Consider the following 19840-nt stretch of genomic DNA (forward strand, 5'->3'; position numbering starts at 1 on the left):
CCTATATCATGACTTTTTAATTTGCTGAGGAGTCTTTCTTGTGGGACTTTGTCAATTGCTTTCTGAAAATTCAAAAACACTATATCAGTGGTCCCTAAACTTGCCTGTGCCACCCCAAGCCAGCTGAGATTTTAGAATATCCACAACCAAAAATTCCTACAGTTTCAAATGGAAGAGGTTTTTTGTGACTTGAGAGACTTGCACTCTTCTTCCTCTTGTCCTTGGAACTCAGCCCCTCTTCGGTTAAAGTTCATCTCAGCGCCATTGTTGCATATTATCAGTAGGTGGATAGTGCTCTAACCTCTCTCTGCCCTTCATATCTAAGTTCATAAAAGGTCTGTGGCATTCCAAGTCTCCAATCAGTAAACCTCCAGTGCCTTGGAGCTTTCATATGGTCTTGGCTCAACTCATGAAACCTCCATTCGAACCTCTCAAGGCAGTGGATTTGACGTTTATCACCTGCAAAGTGTTGTTCCTTGTAGCTGTTACTTCAGCTTGAAGAGTAAGCAAATTACAAACTCTAATTTCATATTTATCAAACTTGCAGTTTTTTCCCCAACCAGGTTGTTCTGTGAACTCACCCTAAATTTCTACCAAAAGTAGAGTGCACATTCCACATGAACCAACAATCCAAGACCACATGCACACCAAGAAGAACAAGCTCTTCACTTCTTGGAATGCAAGAAAGCCCTAGTATACTATTTGAAGAAAACTCGACCTCACTGTCAAGTTTCTCAGCTGTGTATATCCTTAGATCGCAACAGACTGAGACAGATGGTTGCCAAATGAACTCTGTCTAATTGGCTAGCGAACTGTATAATGCACTGTTATATGCTAGCTGGTTTGCAGATTACAGACTCTGTCAAGACTCAAGAAAGAGCCATGGCAACTTCAGTTGCTCATCTAAGAGCCACTTCCATTGAAGACACATGCAAAGCTATTATCTGGTCATTTGTTCACACTTTACATCCTATTACTGTCTGGATGGTATGTTTCAGAGAAGTAACTTTAGGCAAGCTGTTCTACACAGTCTGTTCACCTAGCAAGACACTCTCCACCTGTTGGTGCTGGGCTGTCTTTCAATAGTTGCTCCACAATGCAACCCTCAGCTTGGTATTCCCACATGTTATAGCTGATTTATGCCTGCCTGTCAATCAAGAAAGCAAGTTTGCTTATCTGTCAACAAGGTTCTCCATAGACAGCCTGCCTTACTGGAAAGTTAGCCTCCTCGTTATCGTTTAAGCTCTGAAAGAGACTGAGGGGCTCACAAGGCAGTAACCATCTTAAAGAATTCCTGCACAGGCTCAGAATTACTTTGTTTAAGCTCTGAGAGCTGGGTCCATGTCGACACCGTTGGATGACATCATCCACACATTATGACTGATTCATGCCTGTGGAGAAGTTCTATATGTAAGTCCATATGTGTAGATGTACAATCCAGGAATTTTCAAAGTGGACTTATGTGTGCAAAGAAAATTCTGCTTTGAAAATTCTGGCTGTGAAGGGCTGAAGACTGCTGAAAATGACCCTCACAATCTCAACTTGCAATTGAAAATAATTTTCTGCTTTTCTTTCTTGCACTATTCTTTCATCCTCTCTCTCTCCCTGATTCCTTTTCCCTATTTTTCTTTTCTTCTGTATCTTCCACTCTCCACCTTTCTCTCCTCTCATCTAATATTTGTTCTCTTTCGTGGCACTTTTCTCCATCTTTCCTTTTTCAGCTTCTCTCCTCTCCCAAAACTATCTCTTACCAATTCCCTGGCCTCTTGATTTCTCCACATCTTTTGCACCTCGCATCTCCAATTTCCCATATTTGGTCTTATTCCTCCTTCTCCCACTTTCTCTCTAATCTCATTTTCTTCCCAATCCTCATTCACCCCTTTTTTTACGTTTTCAATCTCTCAGCCCCTATGTCCTTCCTTCCACTTTCACCCTTTTTTTTCACCCTCATGTCCATACTCCAAATACCCCTCTCCTAACTCTCTCCTCCTCCGAGTTCTCAATGTACATTATCAATACTTGTACATTATCTATATTTGTATTAACTATAATTTGTATTAACTATATATTTGTATTAACTATAATTATCTTGTACGCTAATTATAATTGTATTTAACTAAGTTGTATGTTAACCTATATGTACAGCATAACCTTCGTTCCCCACACCCTCTAATCCCACCCCCCCCCCCTCTTCTCCCCTCCCCAGTTTATTTTATCAGGTTCTTTGTAAAGCCCTGTTGGCTACTTATTGTTCTATGGAAACCGATGTGATGTTTTCTTAACGAATGTCAGTATACAAAACCTTCAAATAAATAAATAAATAAATAAATAAATAAATTCCCTCACCTCAACTACTTACACCGTCTTCTCTGGTCGCATTCTTCCCTGTCTCTCCACACTTAAGTAGAGGCAGCAGGGAACCAGTTTACTTTAAAACCATAGCAAGAGCAGATTCTGCAGCAGTTGATCCAACTCCAGAATTATAGTAAACTAGGGGCTTTGATTACACCACCTATAAGAAATTCTGTAATGTCTGTCTGGGAGCAAATCCTTTTGAACTATTTTTTGCTTAAAATTTAGTAGTTTTTCTTGTATCAAATAATTCTTTACCTTACCTGCTTAGTGACTTTTTTGTTGCTGAATTTAATCGGCTAAATCTTCAATTAAAACACTCTCTCCTACACATGTTAATATATATGTGGATAAAGGTGAACCGGTAGATGTAGTGTACTTGGATTTTCAGAAGGCATTTGACAAAGTTCCTCATGAGAGGCTTCTAGGAAAAGTAAAAAGTCATGGGATAGGTGGCGATGTCCTTTCGTGGATTACAAACTGGCTAAAAGACAGGAAACAGAGAGTAGGATTAAATGGACAATTTTCTCAGTGGAAAGGAGTGGACAGTGGAGTGCCTCAGGGATCTGTATTGGGACCCTTACTTTTAATATATTTATAAATGATCTGGAAAGAAATACGACGAGTGAGATAATCAAATTTGCAGATGACACAAAATTGTTCAGAGTAGTTAAATCACAAGCAGATTGTGATAAATTGCAGGAAGACCTTGTGAGACTGGAAAATTGGGCATCCAAATGGCAGATGAAATTTAATATGGATAAGTGCAAGGTGATGCATATAGGGAAAAATAACCCATGCTATAATTACACAATGTTGGGTTCCATATTAGGTGCTACAACCCAAGAAAGAGATCTAGGTGTCATAGTGGATAACACATTGAAATCGTCGGTACAGTGTGCTGCGGCAGTCAAAAAAGCAAACAGAATGTTGGGAATTATTAGAAAGGGAATGGTGAATAAAACGGAAAATGTCATAATGCCTCTGTATCGCTCCATGGTGAGATCGCACCTTGAATACTGTGTACAATTCTGGTCGCCGCATCTCAAAAAAGATATAATTCCGATGGAGAAGGTACAGAGAAGGGCTACCAAAATGATAAGGGGAATGGAACAACTCCCCTATGAGGAAAGATTAAAGAGGTTAGGACTTTTCAGCTTGGAGAAGAGACGACTGAGGGGGGATATGATAGAGGTGTTTAAAATCATGAGAGGTCTAGAACGGGTAGATGTGAATCGGTTATTTACTCTTTCGGATAGTAGAAAGACTAGGGGGCACTCCATGAAGTTAGCATGTGGCACATTTAAAACTAATTGGAGAAAGTTCTTTTTTACTCAACGCACAATTAAACTCTGGAATTTGTTGCCAGAGGATGTGGTTAGTGCAGTTAGTATAGCTGTGTTTAAAAAAGAATTGGATAAGTTCTTGGAGGAGAAGTCCATTACCTGCTATTAAGTTCACTTAGAGAATAGCCACTGCCATTAGCAATGGTAACATGGAATAGACTTTTTTTGGGTACTTGCCAGGTTCTTAAGGCCTGGATTGGCCACTGTTGGAAACAGGATGCTGGGCTTGATGGACCCTTGGTCTGACCCAGTATGGCATTTTCTTATGTTCTTAATAAATGGACACCTTATATAGTGATGATACGTCTGATGAATCTACTTTTACAGTGACTACGAGCCTTTTATAGCAATATATTCCAAGGAGTAGCATATGCTTTGTGTGAGAAATATTTATCTGTATAAATTGGTTAGTTTTAAGTAGGAAACACCCAACCCATGAATTCTGATGCAGAAGTTAAAAACTTTCAAAATTTTAATAGCACATAAGATCTGTTACAACATGTATCATAGCTCAGCACAGTACATTAGCAAATACCGACTAGATGAAATGACATTCTAATTGAATAAGGTGAAGTTAGCGAAGAGTGACAAAGCTGATGAAAATGTGAGCCAATATTAATTCAGAGACGAGAATAGCTTTTAAAAGAAAGTGATACCCTCTAGTAACGTGCAGTATTCCAAAATATGAATGTCAGGATATTCAGCCAAGCAAATCATTCAACTGAAAACATGTCTGTTACACCTCTTTCTGATACAGTGTCACGGCATGTACATGGCCCATTCTGGTGTGTTTGTGGGGAGATTAATAATAATAAAACACCTACAAATGTGAAGTAAATTATATACAGGTATCTTTTATTTTGAAGAGTGCCATTGATGCACATTAATACCTAATACCTTTAATTTTTTTTTACTATATTTTTCATTGTTATTATTTTGTAATTTTTTAAAAATGTTTTTGATATGTTGAACCAATTTTACTTGTGCCAAAAATTTTTTAAATCAATAACAATTTTTTGGACGAGATTGTAGATTCCATATATTATCAATTACCTCCTGGTAATGCACTTGATATGTATTTAATCATTAACCTCCAACCTCCTTCCAATTGAGCTATTGTCAGCGTGTTGGAAAAAACAAATTTTACTTATTTATTTGAATTTTGTTTAAAGCACTTAAAAAATGTGCACATATCATTCAATGATTTAAAATTGTATCCATCTGCTTACTATATAAATGTTAATGACTTGAGAAGTCCATATATTCTGAAGCTCACTAACCCTGTGCACCGAAGTGACTGCAACCAGGAACATCACCTTCCAAGTCAGGTACTTCAGGACACAGGTGTGCAGTGGTTTGAAATGATCCTTCATAAGCTGAGTGAACACCACATTAAGGTCCCAGGACATAGCAGGAGGATGCAGAGGAGGCTTCAATTGAAGCAGATCCCACATAAAGCATCCCATTATGGGCTGCACAAAGATAGGCAAACCATCCACCCCTGATGGTAGGCACAGATGGCAGTCAGGTGTACCCTGACAGAGTTGGTTTTTAAATTAGCATCCGACAGGTGCAGCAGTCAAGCAGTTTCGGTGTAGAGCAGGAGAACAGATCTAACCTGTGTCTCTCACATCACACAGCAAACCTCCTCCACTTCAAGCCATAAGACTTCCTGGTGGAAGGCTTTCTGGAGGCTACCAAGACTCGAGAAACATCCTCCAACAGGTCAAGGGGCTGCAAGATCAGCCTCTCAACATCCAGGCCGTTAGGGACAATGCCCTGAGGTTGGGATGGTGCAGCCTGTCCTGATCCTGTGTGACAAGGTCCAGAGAAGTCCCCAGATTGATTGGATCCCTGATAGAGAGATCCCATAGGAGCAGGAAACAAATCTGCCTCGGGCAATGAGGGGCTATCACCAGAGGAAGCGGAGGATACATGTACAGGAGGCTCTGCCCCAATGGTAGGAAAAGGCGTCCGAGGCTGGTTTGCTGTCCCCACTGTACAGAAAGCAGAATTGTTTCACCTTGCTGTTGCAGGGGGAGGTGAAGAGATCCTCAGAGGTGGAAAATCCGGTCCGCCACCGCTGGATTCAGGGACCACTTGTGAGGTTGGAAGGCCCGACAGATGGTCCCTGCAAGGTACATGGCTCGAAGCAGCATGCCCTGAGATGGAGGCCGTGACCAAATCTGAACTGCTTCCTGACACAGGAGTAACAATCCCATACCTCCCTGTTTGTTGATGTACCACATTGCCACCTGTTGTCTGTCTGGAACAAGACCACCTTGTTGAACAAGCGATCCCAGAATGCCCAAAGTGCATAACGAATCACTCGAAGCTCCAGGAAGTTGATCGGACAATGAGCTTCCTGAGCAGACCACAAGCCCTGAGTGCAGAAGCCCTCCATGTGGGCACCCCTTCCCAGAGTCGATGCATCCATGGAGAGTACAATCTGGGAAGGGGGAGATTGGAAACGAACCCCCTGTTCTAAATTGGGCAGGCTCTCCCACCAGGACAAAGAGGCCTGGAGTGGCAGAGTAACACGGATGCACACCTGGAGGTCCTGAGAGAATTGCCGCCACTGGGACCGCAGGGTCCACTGAGCCCTGCGCATATGCAGGCGAGCCAAAGGTGAACATGAACAGTGGCCGCCATTTAACCCAGAAGGCGGAGCATGAGACGGGCGAAGACCTGCCAGCTCTGGTGAACCAGACCGCGAGGGATGCCAGTGCAGGCACCTGATCACAGGGCAGATAAGCTTTGGCCTGAGTCATGTCCAGCTGGACGCTGATGAAGCTCAACTGCAACGATGGGGTCAGATGGGACTTTGGGTATTTGATGACAAACCCGAGGAACTCCAACACCCGATTGATCAAGTGCAGAGACCGAAGCGTCCCTCCTGGGAGTCGCTCTGGACCAGCCAGTCATCCAAGAAGGGGAACACCTGCACCCCTAGACAGCGGAGGTGCGCTCCCACCACTGCCAAGCACTTGGTGAAGACACAGGGGCTGAGGATAGGCTGAACGTCAACACCCTGCATTGGAAATGCCTGTTGCCCACGACAAACTGAAGATACTTCCTGTGGCTGGGGAACATTTTGATGTGGGCATATGCGTCCTTGAGATCGAGGAAGCAAAGCAAGTCCCCCACTTGAAGGAGGGGAATCAGAGTGCCCAGAGAGACCATTTTGAACTTTTCTCTTTTTAGAAACCGTTCAAAGTTCTCAGGTCCAGAATAGGGCAGAGTTCCCCTGTTCTCTTTGGAATCAGGAAATAGCGAAAATAGAACCCCCCTCCCTTGCTTCCGCAGCAGGATGGGTTCAACTGCTCTGGCAGTTATGAAGGTGGAGAGCTCTGTCAAGAGTATTTCCTGATGTGAGGACCGACCCCAAGAGGGTCATGGGGGCTTCCAACCGGAGATCTGAGGCTCGGGACCAGACCATTCTGCGTGCACCAATGCCTGCCACTGCAACCCTAGCAGATGTTTTGAATACGTTGTAGGTGGAACGCAACTCATGCTTGCCACATTCCAAGCTTTGTTGGATGATAGCCATAAAGGTATCCTGTTGCTGCTGGGGCAGACGATCAGATAACTCCTGGACTTGCTTCCAGAGATTCTGAGAATACTATGTCATATATAACTGGTAGGAAGCAATACAGTCAATCAGCATGGCGCCCTGGAATACCTTCCCTGCCCAGTGCATCCAGTGCTTTGTGCTCTCGGCCTGGAGAGGCAGAGGCATGGGTACGGGAATACTTGGCCTTCTTGAGTGCAGTCTCTACCACAACAGACTGATGTGGGAGTTGATGCCTCTCAAACCCCAAAGCCTGCTGCAACAGATAGACCGCATCCGCCTTCCTGTTCACCAGAAGCATGGAGATGGGGGTGTTCCCAAATTCTAAGGAGTAGCTCCTTGAAGATGTCAGGTATGGGAACAGCTACAACTTCCTTAGTGGCATTAACAAAATTGAGAACCTCCAGCATCTTATGCCTGGCATCCTCTTCCGTCAGAAGCTGGAATGGAATGGTTTTTGCCACGGCCTGGACAAAACCTGCAAAGGTTAATTCCTCAGGCCGAGACTGGCGCTGCACCTCTGGAGGAGATGGATCTGAGGGAAGGTCCCCAGAGTCATTGGACGAGGACTCTGAGGTATCATACCCCCACGGGTCATATAGGGCATCTTATTCACTGAGATCACCTGGAGACCCCAGTGGAGAGAGGGTGCCCAGTTTGGGCACTGAGGACACTGCAGGCACAGAGGACATTGAAGGACCCAGAACCAGAATGGGGAATGCTGGTTGTGGAACCAAGGGCCTTGGCATTGCCACAGATTGCACCAGATCCTCTTCCTTGGAGGAACCCACAATGGGAATTGTCCCGGATGGAGGAGGCAATGGTAGCTGCAGGGGCATCGATGAACTCCAGGGCACCAGCAGTGGCTGCGTGGGGAGGACGCCAAGAAGAACATTGAGGTGTTTGAGCAACCGTGCCAGCATCTAGGCTGCAGGCTCCGGCGCCAGTGGAAGCACTAGTGGGGCCGGCGGCTTGATGCCCTGAAGAGCTCGGAACACCGCCAATTGCACCCTATGATCCAACTCCTCTTGGAAGTCCTCTGAGGACAGAACAGATGGAGGAGAGGGAGACATCACCAGATCTCCCTCAGAACCCCGAGGGAGATCGGAGCCCAGCACTGACATCGGTAGGGAACACCTGGGACTCCTGAGTTTGATGGAAATCGATGCCTCCTCTCCGCGAGGTCGCTAAAGGGGCATCACAGCTAGTTCCGGTGCCATGCAAACATGGCGACCAGTGATGATGCTTCCGTGACTTTCCCCCAGTGCTTGGCCCAGTCTTTCCCCGGTGCCGAGGAGGATGGAGACATTCCCAATGTCCTGGCGCGTGAAGACACCGATTATGGCTGATCTCCAGCCCCTTTCTCCAGAGGGGGCCCCAGAGGGGGAGTGGACAGTGAGGGCTCGGTGTCCATCAGTTCCCCTTGGCCTCTTCAAGCAGACGCCCCCAACGCCAGAGTCGAAAGTTCTGATTTTTTTGAACCAAAGAGTTTTTCCCCATCTGCTCAACAGGTTGCAACAGCCTTTGGGGATCATCTGGTCGCAAAACCGACACCCCCAAATGTCATGTGATGCCCCCAGGCAGAGGATACAAACCTCATGTGGGTCCGTGATGGACAAGGTCCACGGACACTGGGGACACTGGCGAAAACCCGGCGACACCATTGCAAAAGGTACCCATCGAGTGATCGGTGCCCAGCAAACACAGAGAGCGAGACACACCGGGAATTGACCACAAAGAAAAGAAATAAAGCTTACCCCGCCACCTACTAACTACCAGGCAGGGAGAAGGGGAACCTTGGCGCAGGCAAAGTTGGAACCGACAGATATTGAAGAAAAAAACTGCAAAGAAAGCAGGAGCTGCACAACCGCATGACGATGGCTCTGCAGAAAAGAAGACTGAAGGGGGACCCCATGTGATCGCATTGATAGTGGCATGCTGGGCATGCTCAGTATGTCAGTCAAAGTTCTAGAAGCTTTGACTTAACGTTTCTGTGCCGGGGTCCATCTGATGTTGTCACTGATGTGTGAGGGCTACCATCCTGCTTGTCCTAGGAGAAGCAGCTTAGAGATCCTTATTCAAAAGAATTTGTTTGGCTATGTCTCAAACTAACTGGGTGATGCATCAAGTCACGGCAGTGCTCTAACGCATCTTAAACAGCATATATCTCGCGATAGAGCCCTATCGTGGCAATATCCAGCAATACACAAGATATTCATAGCTCCACTTAGGCAGCCTCCCCTATTACAATGACCTTCTTTGCATGTGATTTGCATACATGGATAATGCAGAAACATGCAAAGACGGTCATTAATAGGCAATTTGATGCAAATATTTTATTACAGCTGACAGAGAAAGTGGTCAGCAGTGATAAAATAATATCTTTTCAAAAAGCAATAAATGTAATGCGGGAGTCGCAAAATTCTAACACAAGTCCTGAGGTTCCCACATTACATTTAAAGGGCCTGGACGCCATTTTTCAAAATGGGTTCAACCGAGTGGCATGCTAGAAGGTGCCCCAGCCCCAACAAGGGATCTTCAACGATTTTCAAAGGTTTGAGGGGTGTGGGAGGGGGGTTCGGTGGGTGCCTGGGGATGCAGTGGGGGCTCTGAACCACTAATGATTTCACTATCTGGGTAAAACTTAGCTGGATAAAAAGAGGTGTTCCAGGGCACCCCAAAGTTACAGGCTAACCTAATACCCAGCAGTATCTGGCTAAGTTAGCTGAATAAGTCTATCTCAAAACAGACCTAAAGTTATTTGGCTGTTTGTAGTCAGATAACTTGCTACGATATAAAATATAACCAGTTATCTGCTGGGAGCGCAGTCATCTCCAACCTGCTCCCGATCGCTTCCAGCATTGTTCTGCTAGCAATACTGAAAGCATACTATGCTGCTATTATAGTATGCTTCCAGCATTGCTGTTATATTCAAACAAACCGGTTACATCTGAACATTATACAGCTAAAGGCAGCCGGATAACTTTTGGTGTGTATATTCAACAGGACATTTATCCCACTAAATATCCGGACCTCTAAAAATTCGAAAATAACTTGGAAAAATGTTTTACTGATACTGAGCACTACAGTGTGTTTGTTGTGTGTACTTTTAAACATTTGTTTGTACTTTTAAATAATGTGTTTGTACTTTGTAATATTCTATTTTTAAAGCTTCTGTAAAAAAAAATGCCAAGCTAAATGGATGTGAAATGTTATGGTTAGCAAGAAGCATTCTAAATTCCATTTTTCATGTATGACATATCAATAGTTCATTTTAAAAACTATATTTTTCATGTTGCCAGTAAATTTTTAACCTAAAAGTTGAGAATGGAAGACGGAGCTGTAGCCAGGCAATTTGGTGCTTATGGCCAAGTGAAAAACTGTGCCCTCACCCACCCATTACACAACACATACCACCATGAGTTGGGAGACTCTGTTCAATGTTTGCACAGCAATGTCCATGGCCAATGGCAAGGGTATTAGGTGCCTTAGGAAAAATTTACAGCCTTGTACCCCCCAACCCATGACACCCTCCTCACAGACAATTAAAAATTATGCATTTATAATGATAGATTTTACATGAAAAAGAACATTCAAAGCACAGGCTTCTGAGGTAAAATATCACTTACAATATGTATATTATATTTACATGCACTAGCTGAGATGCCAAACAGAAAACCTTGCGAAAAAGCAAGAGAAACTTGGAACCTATATTGTATTAGGTCTACTGTAATACATCTCGGGCATGGGCATGACCCCAGAGACTCAAACAGCAACAACCCTACCTATGAAAGTTAATACTATAAATATTACACCAGGCCTAAAGTAGTAATAAACCCCTATTAGGAAAACAGAACAATCCAAGCTGCTATAGATCCCTGCATAGAAACTACACACTAACAGAATAACTCACTTCAGTCACACATGCAAAACCGGATAGATTCTCAAATACAAAATAAAGAGACCATACAGTATAAATAGAAATGTACAGACACAAACTGAATTGGAAACCACAATACGCCAATTCTGTATGCACTGCAACAATGTAAGAAACATTATCATTCCTCATAAAACAAAATTAGTAAAACCATACAAATAAAAAGAATAATTCAAAACAATTAATGAAAATAATAACATTCAATAATTAAAAACTCATATAAAAATCTTCCAAACCAGATGCCCTGAAATTGTCATGGATTACCAGGCAGAGAGTAACTGGGGTATTTGAGCACACACATGCTTCCTCTCATACACACACATGCTTTCCCTCACTCTCCCACATACATACACACATGCTATCTCTCACTCTCCTACACACATGCTCTCTCTCTCTCCCACACACAAGCACACATACTCTCTCTCACTCACTTCCCTTGACTTAGCAGGCAGCAGCAGTCTCATTCTTCAGCCCCCGTGGCCAAGGGAACTTCTGGCCACGGGGCATTGGATTACTTCTGGCAGGGCGCACACCTTCTTCTCTGAAGCAGAATGGTCCCGTTGAAATCGATGGCGTCACAAGCACTGCCTTGTTAAGTGGAAAAGTAGCATGGCCCTGTCGGAATCAGCAGTGTTGCCAGCAGGCCCCTGCCGATTTTCCACTTACTAAGGCTGCGCTGACCATGCTGTCGATTTCGACGGGACCATGCTGCATTTTCTTCTGCTGAGGACCCGCCGGCTGCACAGCTCTCCTTGGCGCCTTTTGGTAGCGGCGCCTATGGCCGTGGCTATATTGGCCATAGGCATGCTACAGCTCTGCTGGAAGATAGGTCATAGAAAACTTGCAAGAAGGTCCCAAGGTGAAGTCCCCTTAGAAAATCATGTATGAAATGCACCAAAAAAAACTCCAACCTGCAGTTTGTTGTGGTTTTAAAATATATTATATTGCCATCTTTAATCTGTAAATTATTTGGAACCAAGAGTCCTACAACATTTCTTAAGATTTATCCTCAAACTTTAATATAGTTAATATTATTTTGGATATATTTGAATTGTGATGTGTTCTTGGATTCTGTCAGAGCTTTTCAGGACACCTGGAGTAGAAAATGGTAGGAGCATCTGATTCAGACTGTTTATAATGTCAGTCCTGAAACTGGTTCTGTTACTTATGCTGGCACAAACTGGAATAAACTGGATATTACCTGAAGTCTAACATGGCTCTTTGTAAAAACTACATATGACATCATCAAGATAAATATCTAATTTGAGGTGTGTCTTACATGGCCAAACAATTTACTGACCTATACAAATTTGCTCTTGCACATGCTGAAAACAAAACTTGCAAATGCACACATTCAGTAAGCTCCTGCATGAACTCTCACCTTTTCTGGCTGATCCTGAACAGGAGTGGAAGCTTTATAACCAAGCTGTAGCAACATGGCTTCTGCAGCATTTCTTTTAGCAATCTTCTTGTTGGGGCCTGTTCCAGTTGCAATTTCATTGCCTACTTTGACCTTCCAAAAAGAAAAAAAATGAGTTGCTTAAACATTATATTCAAAGTTTACAAATAACTCTTTTGTTACAGTTAAGCATGGCAATGTTTTGCTCGACCTCTGCTACAGTCCAGTAATCCATTCAGTTTATCATGACGACTTAAAAAGGCAACACAGATTTTCTTGTAAACTCTGAGCCTCCATAAAACGTTTTGTGCATGTGGCTCTCCCAAGGTGTATGGGGGCTTGGCCACAAGACCTCTTGTCTACTTACTTTTTAGTTCCACCATCAAATTACTCCTTTGACTTATGTTGATGGTTTTAGTTTCGTCTTCTCCTTCCTATAACGTAATAGATGAAGTCAGAAAAAGACCAATTGGCCCAACCACTCTGCCCAGTTTTATCATACTACAAGGATATATCCTAACTTACAGTCCTAGAAGATTGACCACTTGGAGGATATCACTTCCTATTCAAATCTGTTTTTGTTTTCTTCCTGACTGACCCTATTATCCTAGATAGATAAGCAGCAAGATCCCATACTTCAACACCCAGTAACCTCCCCCCTCCCCCCCCCATGTTTCATCACTAAATTTTGTAATAATCTAAACAGCTATCAAAGCTAGTGAGGCTGTTGCCTGAACATCCAGCTTCCTAAGTCCCCTTGGCTTTGATGGACAAAACCCGGCCCCCACCAACCTACCAGTACTGATCTGATTGGTTTCTGGGGAGTTGTTGCCTGCTGATATCAGCTTGGCTACCCCATGGTCTGCAGTATCATTAGATTTTCCTTCCTTTACCCACCCTTTCTTTTGTCCCATTATCTCCCCCCCCCCTCCGTCTCTGCCCGAGGGAGTGAAGGGTGGACTGTTTGTAATATTGTGAAAATCCAACCCTGTTCCTAGCATATAACATCAGACAAGGCCTTTTATGCCCATCCAACTATCCTACCTCATTCCCAGATGATTGCCACAGACCCTAGTCGCTCCCAGATCTCCCCTCTACTAGGGATCCTTTATGCTTATCCCATGCTTTCTTGAATCCATTACCATGCTAGTTTCCACCATCTGAATACCAGTTGCAATTCACTTTGGAGTCATTATAATGTCAATTTTCTTCCAAGACTATCATGGGTCTCTGTGTACCACACCCTCTTCTCAGCATCACTGCCATAGTAGTCTAACCTTCAGACTTGTTGTTCAAGAAACCTGTTGTGTCTTTAATTTCTTTTTGAACTAGCAGTTTCTTACTGCTCAACTGGAACCAGTCAGTCTCTACTAAGATAATGACACCTTGAGTCTTCATTCACAAGCCTATAAACTCTCCTGTCTTCCCCAGTATTGCAAAAATCATCTTTAGCAAGGGACAACAGGCTGCAACCTCCTCTGGAACTCAATGTGCATGCATGCTCATGCTATGTATGGCCACTAAATGTCACCACTCTTCAATGTCTGCTCTCCCTTCCTAACTTTCTTTCCTGGGGAATTTCCATGCTTCCTTTGAAACATCCCCAGTCCTTGTTGGCCCAAGACGACAAAGCTAACCTTTAGAACTTAATTCAGATCTCCCAAGAAACTTATCTATATAGAAGCTCACAATATTATCTTCTGAGCAATCAGATTGTTTTAAAAAGGATATATCTTTTAACAAAATTGTCTTTAAAAGGATGTATCTTTTAATAAAATTGTCATAAAAAATCAAGTAATATGATTGATCATTTTAAAATCAATAGATACTGAAATTATTTAATAACTGCTAATGCCAAATAAAGGAAAAACCAATGGCAGGGCACCTTTACTAATTCTTAATAATATGGATCAATATTCAATGCCAATCAGAACTAAACCATATTGAACTTCAGACAGCCGAAACAAGGCTTTAAAGAGTACAAGAGAGCTCTGAGAAGCAACAAAAGGAAGCAGAGAAGGCAATAAATATCTTTGTAAAACAAGTCAGCACAGAAAAAAGAAAAAAAAGACAGCAATATGGCTCTCAGAAGAGACAGCTGGAACAATAAAAAGCAAATAGATGAGTATGCTTAAACTGCAGAACAGCACAAGAGGAGGAAGACAGGGCCAAGAAGTAGAAATGGCAATCAGAGTAGCAAGAGAGCCAACAAATCAGAAAACTGCCAGTCAGTAAAAGGACATGATAAAAACTTAATTCCAATTCATAAGAGACAAATAAATCCAATGGAGAATAGTAAAGATAATTAGTGAGGAAGGGGATAAGCAGGAGGCAGAAAGCTTATAGTATTTTGCTCAGGACACACATATACAGTTCAGAGGAGAGCTACCAAAATGGTGCAGGGCTTGAGAACCGGCTCATACACAGATAAGTTTAAGACACTCAAAATATACTCTCAAAGGTAGAGCGGAAAATGATATATTAAACTTTAAAATATCTAGTACATTTGAATAAAGTACAAGAGCATAGCAATTTCAGTATAAAACGAAGTTCAAGAACAAATGATCATGATGAAACTAGAAGAAGATAGATTTAGAGGAAATATAAGCAAATGCATTTTTACTAAGAAGTAATAGAAGACTGAAATAGGACAAAGTGAACAAAGAATTGAAACATGCATGGGATAGATACAACAGGCAATGGTGCGGGCAAAGGAGAAAGATGATCAAAATTCAAGTAAGGCAGAGACAACTGGGCAGAACAAGAAGGCCTTACCTGCTGTTAATTACTATGTTACACATTTACTTGGATGAAACAGCAAAAGGCACCACTCTCAGGTAAATATCTATATGGAGGCTCCGAAAAAAATATAATAATAGATATTAAAAAATATTATGAAAGTAAGATGCCGCATCAGCAAGCTTGTTAACGTATCCAGCTATACAAGTTTGGATCGTCAGGTCTACTCTTCATTCGCGGCTCTTACTGGCCGAAAAAGCCTCTTAATAGTAACATGTAACATGAAACAAAAGCTTATAGCCCAGGTCTTTCACATATCGTCAATAGAGACTTTTTTTTGGAGCCTCCATATAGATATTTACCTGAGAGTGGCGCCTTTTGCTGTTTTGTTTTGATAGATAGGACCCATTAAGTGCTCTTTTGTGTTTTTTTGTCACACATTTACTTGGTACATGCTCACATTCTTCATTCAATAAAATGCAAAACTGTGTTAAAAGAAGCCACTTAAACATAGAAACATAGAAATGACAGCATAAAAGGACCAAATGATCCACCCAGTCTGCCCAGCAAGCTTATGTCAGTACCTGCTGCACTGTGCAGGTTACCCCCGTGCTTATCAGTTTACCAGACCGTAAAAGTCAGGGCCCTCAGATGCTGTTTGAATCCAAATTCCCTTAACCGGTGCTGTGAAAGCAGACAGCAATGTTTGAGTTGCATAAAAAAATGTCAGGCTTATTGATTAATGGTATTAAGTGCTGCATCAGCTAGTTATGCCCATGTTTATTTGTTGCCCAAACTGTAAAAGTCGGGGCTCTCATTGGTTACTGTCTGAATCCAGTTCCCCTTTTCTCATTATCATTTAAGCCTGTGATGAAGAGACACCCACTCTCCCCACTGTCACCCTATATAATGCTTTGTCTGCATTGGAGAATGAAGAAACCTAAGCAATAGATTCTGAGGAGATTTCTAATAGTGAAGTCACCGAATGCACCCAGAAGCCCTTCAACAGAATCAAAAATCATAAAGGAGAGCTGCTTCTACTGGGAGACTCAGTCATCAGAGGAACCAATTTGGGAGCTCATTTTGATGGTTTCATAACAGTTAAATGCCTTCCAGGATCCTCAGCTAGTAGAAATGCAAACCAGATAGTCCAAGTCATTGAAAAAGAAAGTAGGAACTCTGATATCAGTGTTATCATCCATCTGGGGACCAAGGACCTCAACAGAAATGGTATCCATGAAGAACAAAAAGATTTCCAAAATCTAAGAAAGATGATAAGACACACTGCAAAGACTATTGCCTTTTCAGAAGTATTACCTGTTCATGGAAAGGGAAATGAGAAGCTATGCTGTATAGATAATTTCAATTCCTGGCTCAAAACCTGATGCACAGAAAGTGGTTTTGAATACATTGGAAGCTGGGGTCGTGTATGGAGCAAACCAAAATTACCTGCCCACTTTCAGCACGTTAAGAGCAGGCTTGCAATAACACAAAAATGTACTAATCAAGCCAGCCACATTTCCTGTATCACTGCTCGGTCTGGGACAGAGTACGCACCTGTGGAAAATGATGGGTAATGAGCAACTAAGATATGATCCAAATATCTGGGATGGTGACCCAGTTTGAGTGTACAACATGGAACGTGGCTGGTTTTATGCACCCCTGTAAAAACTAGATTAAGCTGCAATATGGCTTTCCTGCAGGAAACTCAAATGCTGGACAAAGAACATAAGTTAAGAAAAAAGAAGGGCTAATCAGGTATTCACAGCGCAAGGGACAACATAAAGCTGTGGAGTAGCTATCTTCATTCACAGAAATAACTTTCTTCAACTGGAAAAGTCCATTGTTGATCCTAACAGAAGGTATAGTTTGGTGCTGAGTAAACTGCATCTGTGTATGCACCAAATAAACACAAGTATTTTCCCACATTGTAGGTCTGGGGCTGGCTCCAATATTAGTGGCTAGAGATATGAATTGTGTTCAAGATCCCACGCTGGACCAGAGCTCGACTAAAGGAGCAAATAAATTGGGGGCAAATAAGGGAATCAATGGATATTTGGAGAATGCTAAATCCTATGGAGAAAGACTTCACTCACTATTCTAGGCCACATGATAGAAAGTCACTGGTAGATTATTTACCCCTGTTGGAAACCCTCTTCCCTCACATCCATTGTTCAATGATGGAACCACTGGTAATCTCCAAACACTGTCCAATGTCCTGTATTTTGGGACAGAGGACTGGGGCTAGTAATGGGAGGAGATTCATCTTTTAAGCTGGCATTTTGTTTGGCAAAATCTCTCCCAATAAAGTCACACTTTACCTATTTATATAGTCTTGAATATGTCAGCCCACCATAGTAGCATGAGTTAAATCCAAAAAGTGACTGCACATATTCTGTGGTCATGTCAAAAATCTAAGACATATTTGCCTGTAATAGAATAATATACAACTTCAGAAGAGAAGGAGGAATGAAATATATATTATATATTTTTTGTATTTCTAAATCACCTTTCCAATTTTAGCACAAAGTGCTTTACAGCTTTTTTCAGATATGTTAAGTCCCTTTCCTAAAGAGCTTACAATCTAAGGGCCTGATTTTCAAAAGCATATGTGCTTTAAAATGGGTTTTACACAGGTAAATGCACTTTACCTGTGTAAGTGGGCTTTTGAAAATTGCTACCTTATTTGCCATTGAACTGTTCATAGGATTTACTCGCATTAAGTGCACTTTACGCACATAAATGGCTTTTGAAAATTGCTACAATAGTATGTTACATTTACACGAGTAACTTCTATGAAAATTCACTTGATAATGGGTACCTGAGGCAACAGGAGTTAAATGATTTGCCCAAGGTTACAAGGAATGTCAGTGAGAGAAACAAGATTTTAACATTGATTTCCATTGTTCATAGCCTATTGCTCTAGCTATTAGAACAATCATCCCCTAAGAATTAAATTGTTGTATGTATCAAGATGTTGTCTTATTTTATGATCAAAGATGTTCACTATTGTTTAAGCAGGCCACAAAGATACTCCTGGACCTCAGACTGAAAAACAGAAATTCAATGTTTCTGCAAGCATTCAACATTGACGGGATGTACCTCTAACTTCTTATGCCTAATATATTTGTTTATTGCTGTTAGCTTATTGTTATTTAATATGCTGTACACCACTTTGGGCGAGTTCCTCTCAAAAGACAGTTAACAAAATTATAATAATAATAATAATTACTTGTCACAAGCAAAGATTGCCGAAACCTGACAATTCCCATACATCATCCCCCTCTAAATCTCTCTCAGAGTGAACTGATATATGGCCATGAAGTTCCAATAATCAGAAACACAGATATTTAGCACTGCAAACTAGTGAAACCACAGACCAATTTTTCCCTCTCTCTCAGACTCCGGGTCAAATGGAGTCAATATACACAGTATACAGAAGCAAACTTTGTGCAGAACAGATTTGTGGAAGAGTTGAGGTGTTTTCAAATCAAAGATATGGTATTTTCTGATGGACTTCCTGCTAACAGCATTACAGTATTTATTTATTTATAAAAATTTGTAACCCGCACTCTCCAAAAGATCGAGGTAGTGCACAATAAAATATCCATAAAAACATAAAATAAACATTCAACAATCAAAATAATAAGAATGAACATTATTGAGGCTATCCTTAAATTTGTTTCAATAAGCCAGCATGGATAGAGTGGCTGGGAACTGCAAAAAAGTTAAAAGAACATAAGATATGCCACACTGGGTCAGACCAAGGGTCCATCAAGCCCAGAATCCTGTCTCCAGTGGCCAATCCAAGCCTCAGGAAATGGCAAGTACATGAACATTAAATAAATCTCAAGCTACTATTGCTTATTAATTAATAGCAATTTATGCATTTTTTCTCTAGGATCTTATTCAAACCTTTTTTAAACCCAGTTACACTAACTACCATAACCACATCCTCTCGCAATGAATTCCAGAGCTTAACTATGCACTGAAGGGTAGATTTTAAAATGTGCGTACACGCTTCCATGTGCGCGCACTACCCAGCACGCACACATGGACACACCGATTTTATAACATGTATACACTGGTGCACGCATGTTATAAAATATGTGGGCCATGCGCACATATGCACCGGATTTTATAATCCGTACGCAAGGGGGGGTAAAATTGTGCAAAATTCACGTGGCGACAAGATCGGGACTCCCTCAGTTCCCTCCCAGTCGTCTCTAATTTAGGAGCAGACTGGAAAGGAACATTCCTACCTCCTACCCTGACCTCCCTTCCCCTTTTCCCCTCTCCTCCCCACCCTATAAATCCCCCCCCCTTTTTTTTTAATATTGTATATTTATTGGTAATAACACATCTGAACATTAACATTCGACTGAAAATACAACACCAATCAATTCTGATTAGCCCCCCCGGTACCACCCACCCTCCCCCCCTTCCCCCCGTCCAACCAGGATATAGTCAGGTATATAACGTCAGACATATGTCTG

At 42.1% G+C, this 19840-nt stretch overlaps 1 protein-coding gene across 10 annotated transcripts in view; it reads right to left on the minus strand.

The window, feature by feature from the left end:
• Positions 1 to 19840, minus strand: part of STAU2 (staufen double-stranded RNA binding protein 2) — a 559185-nt gene that overhangs the window by 264452 nt on the left and 274893 nt on the right. For all 10 annotated transcript variants that reach the window (XM_029591479.1, XM_029591480.1, XM_029591487.1 and 7 more), the window contains one exon: positions 12588 to 12719. In XM_029591479.1, the coding sequence (XP_029447339.1) occupies positions 12588 to 12719 (132 nt within the window). The remainder of the gene's footprint in view (positions 1 to 12587; positions 12720 to 19840) is intronic.

This window comes from Rhinatrema bivittatum, chromosome 2 (genome assembly GCF_901001135.1).
Source record: "Rhinatrema bivittatum chromosome 2, aRhiBiv1.1, whole genome shotgun sequence".
NCBI lineage: Eukaryota > Metazoa > Chordata > Amphibia > Gymnophiona > Rhinatrematidae > Rhinatrema > Rhinatrema bivittatum.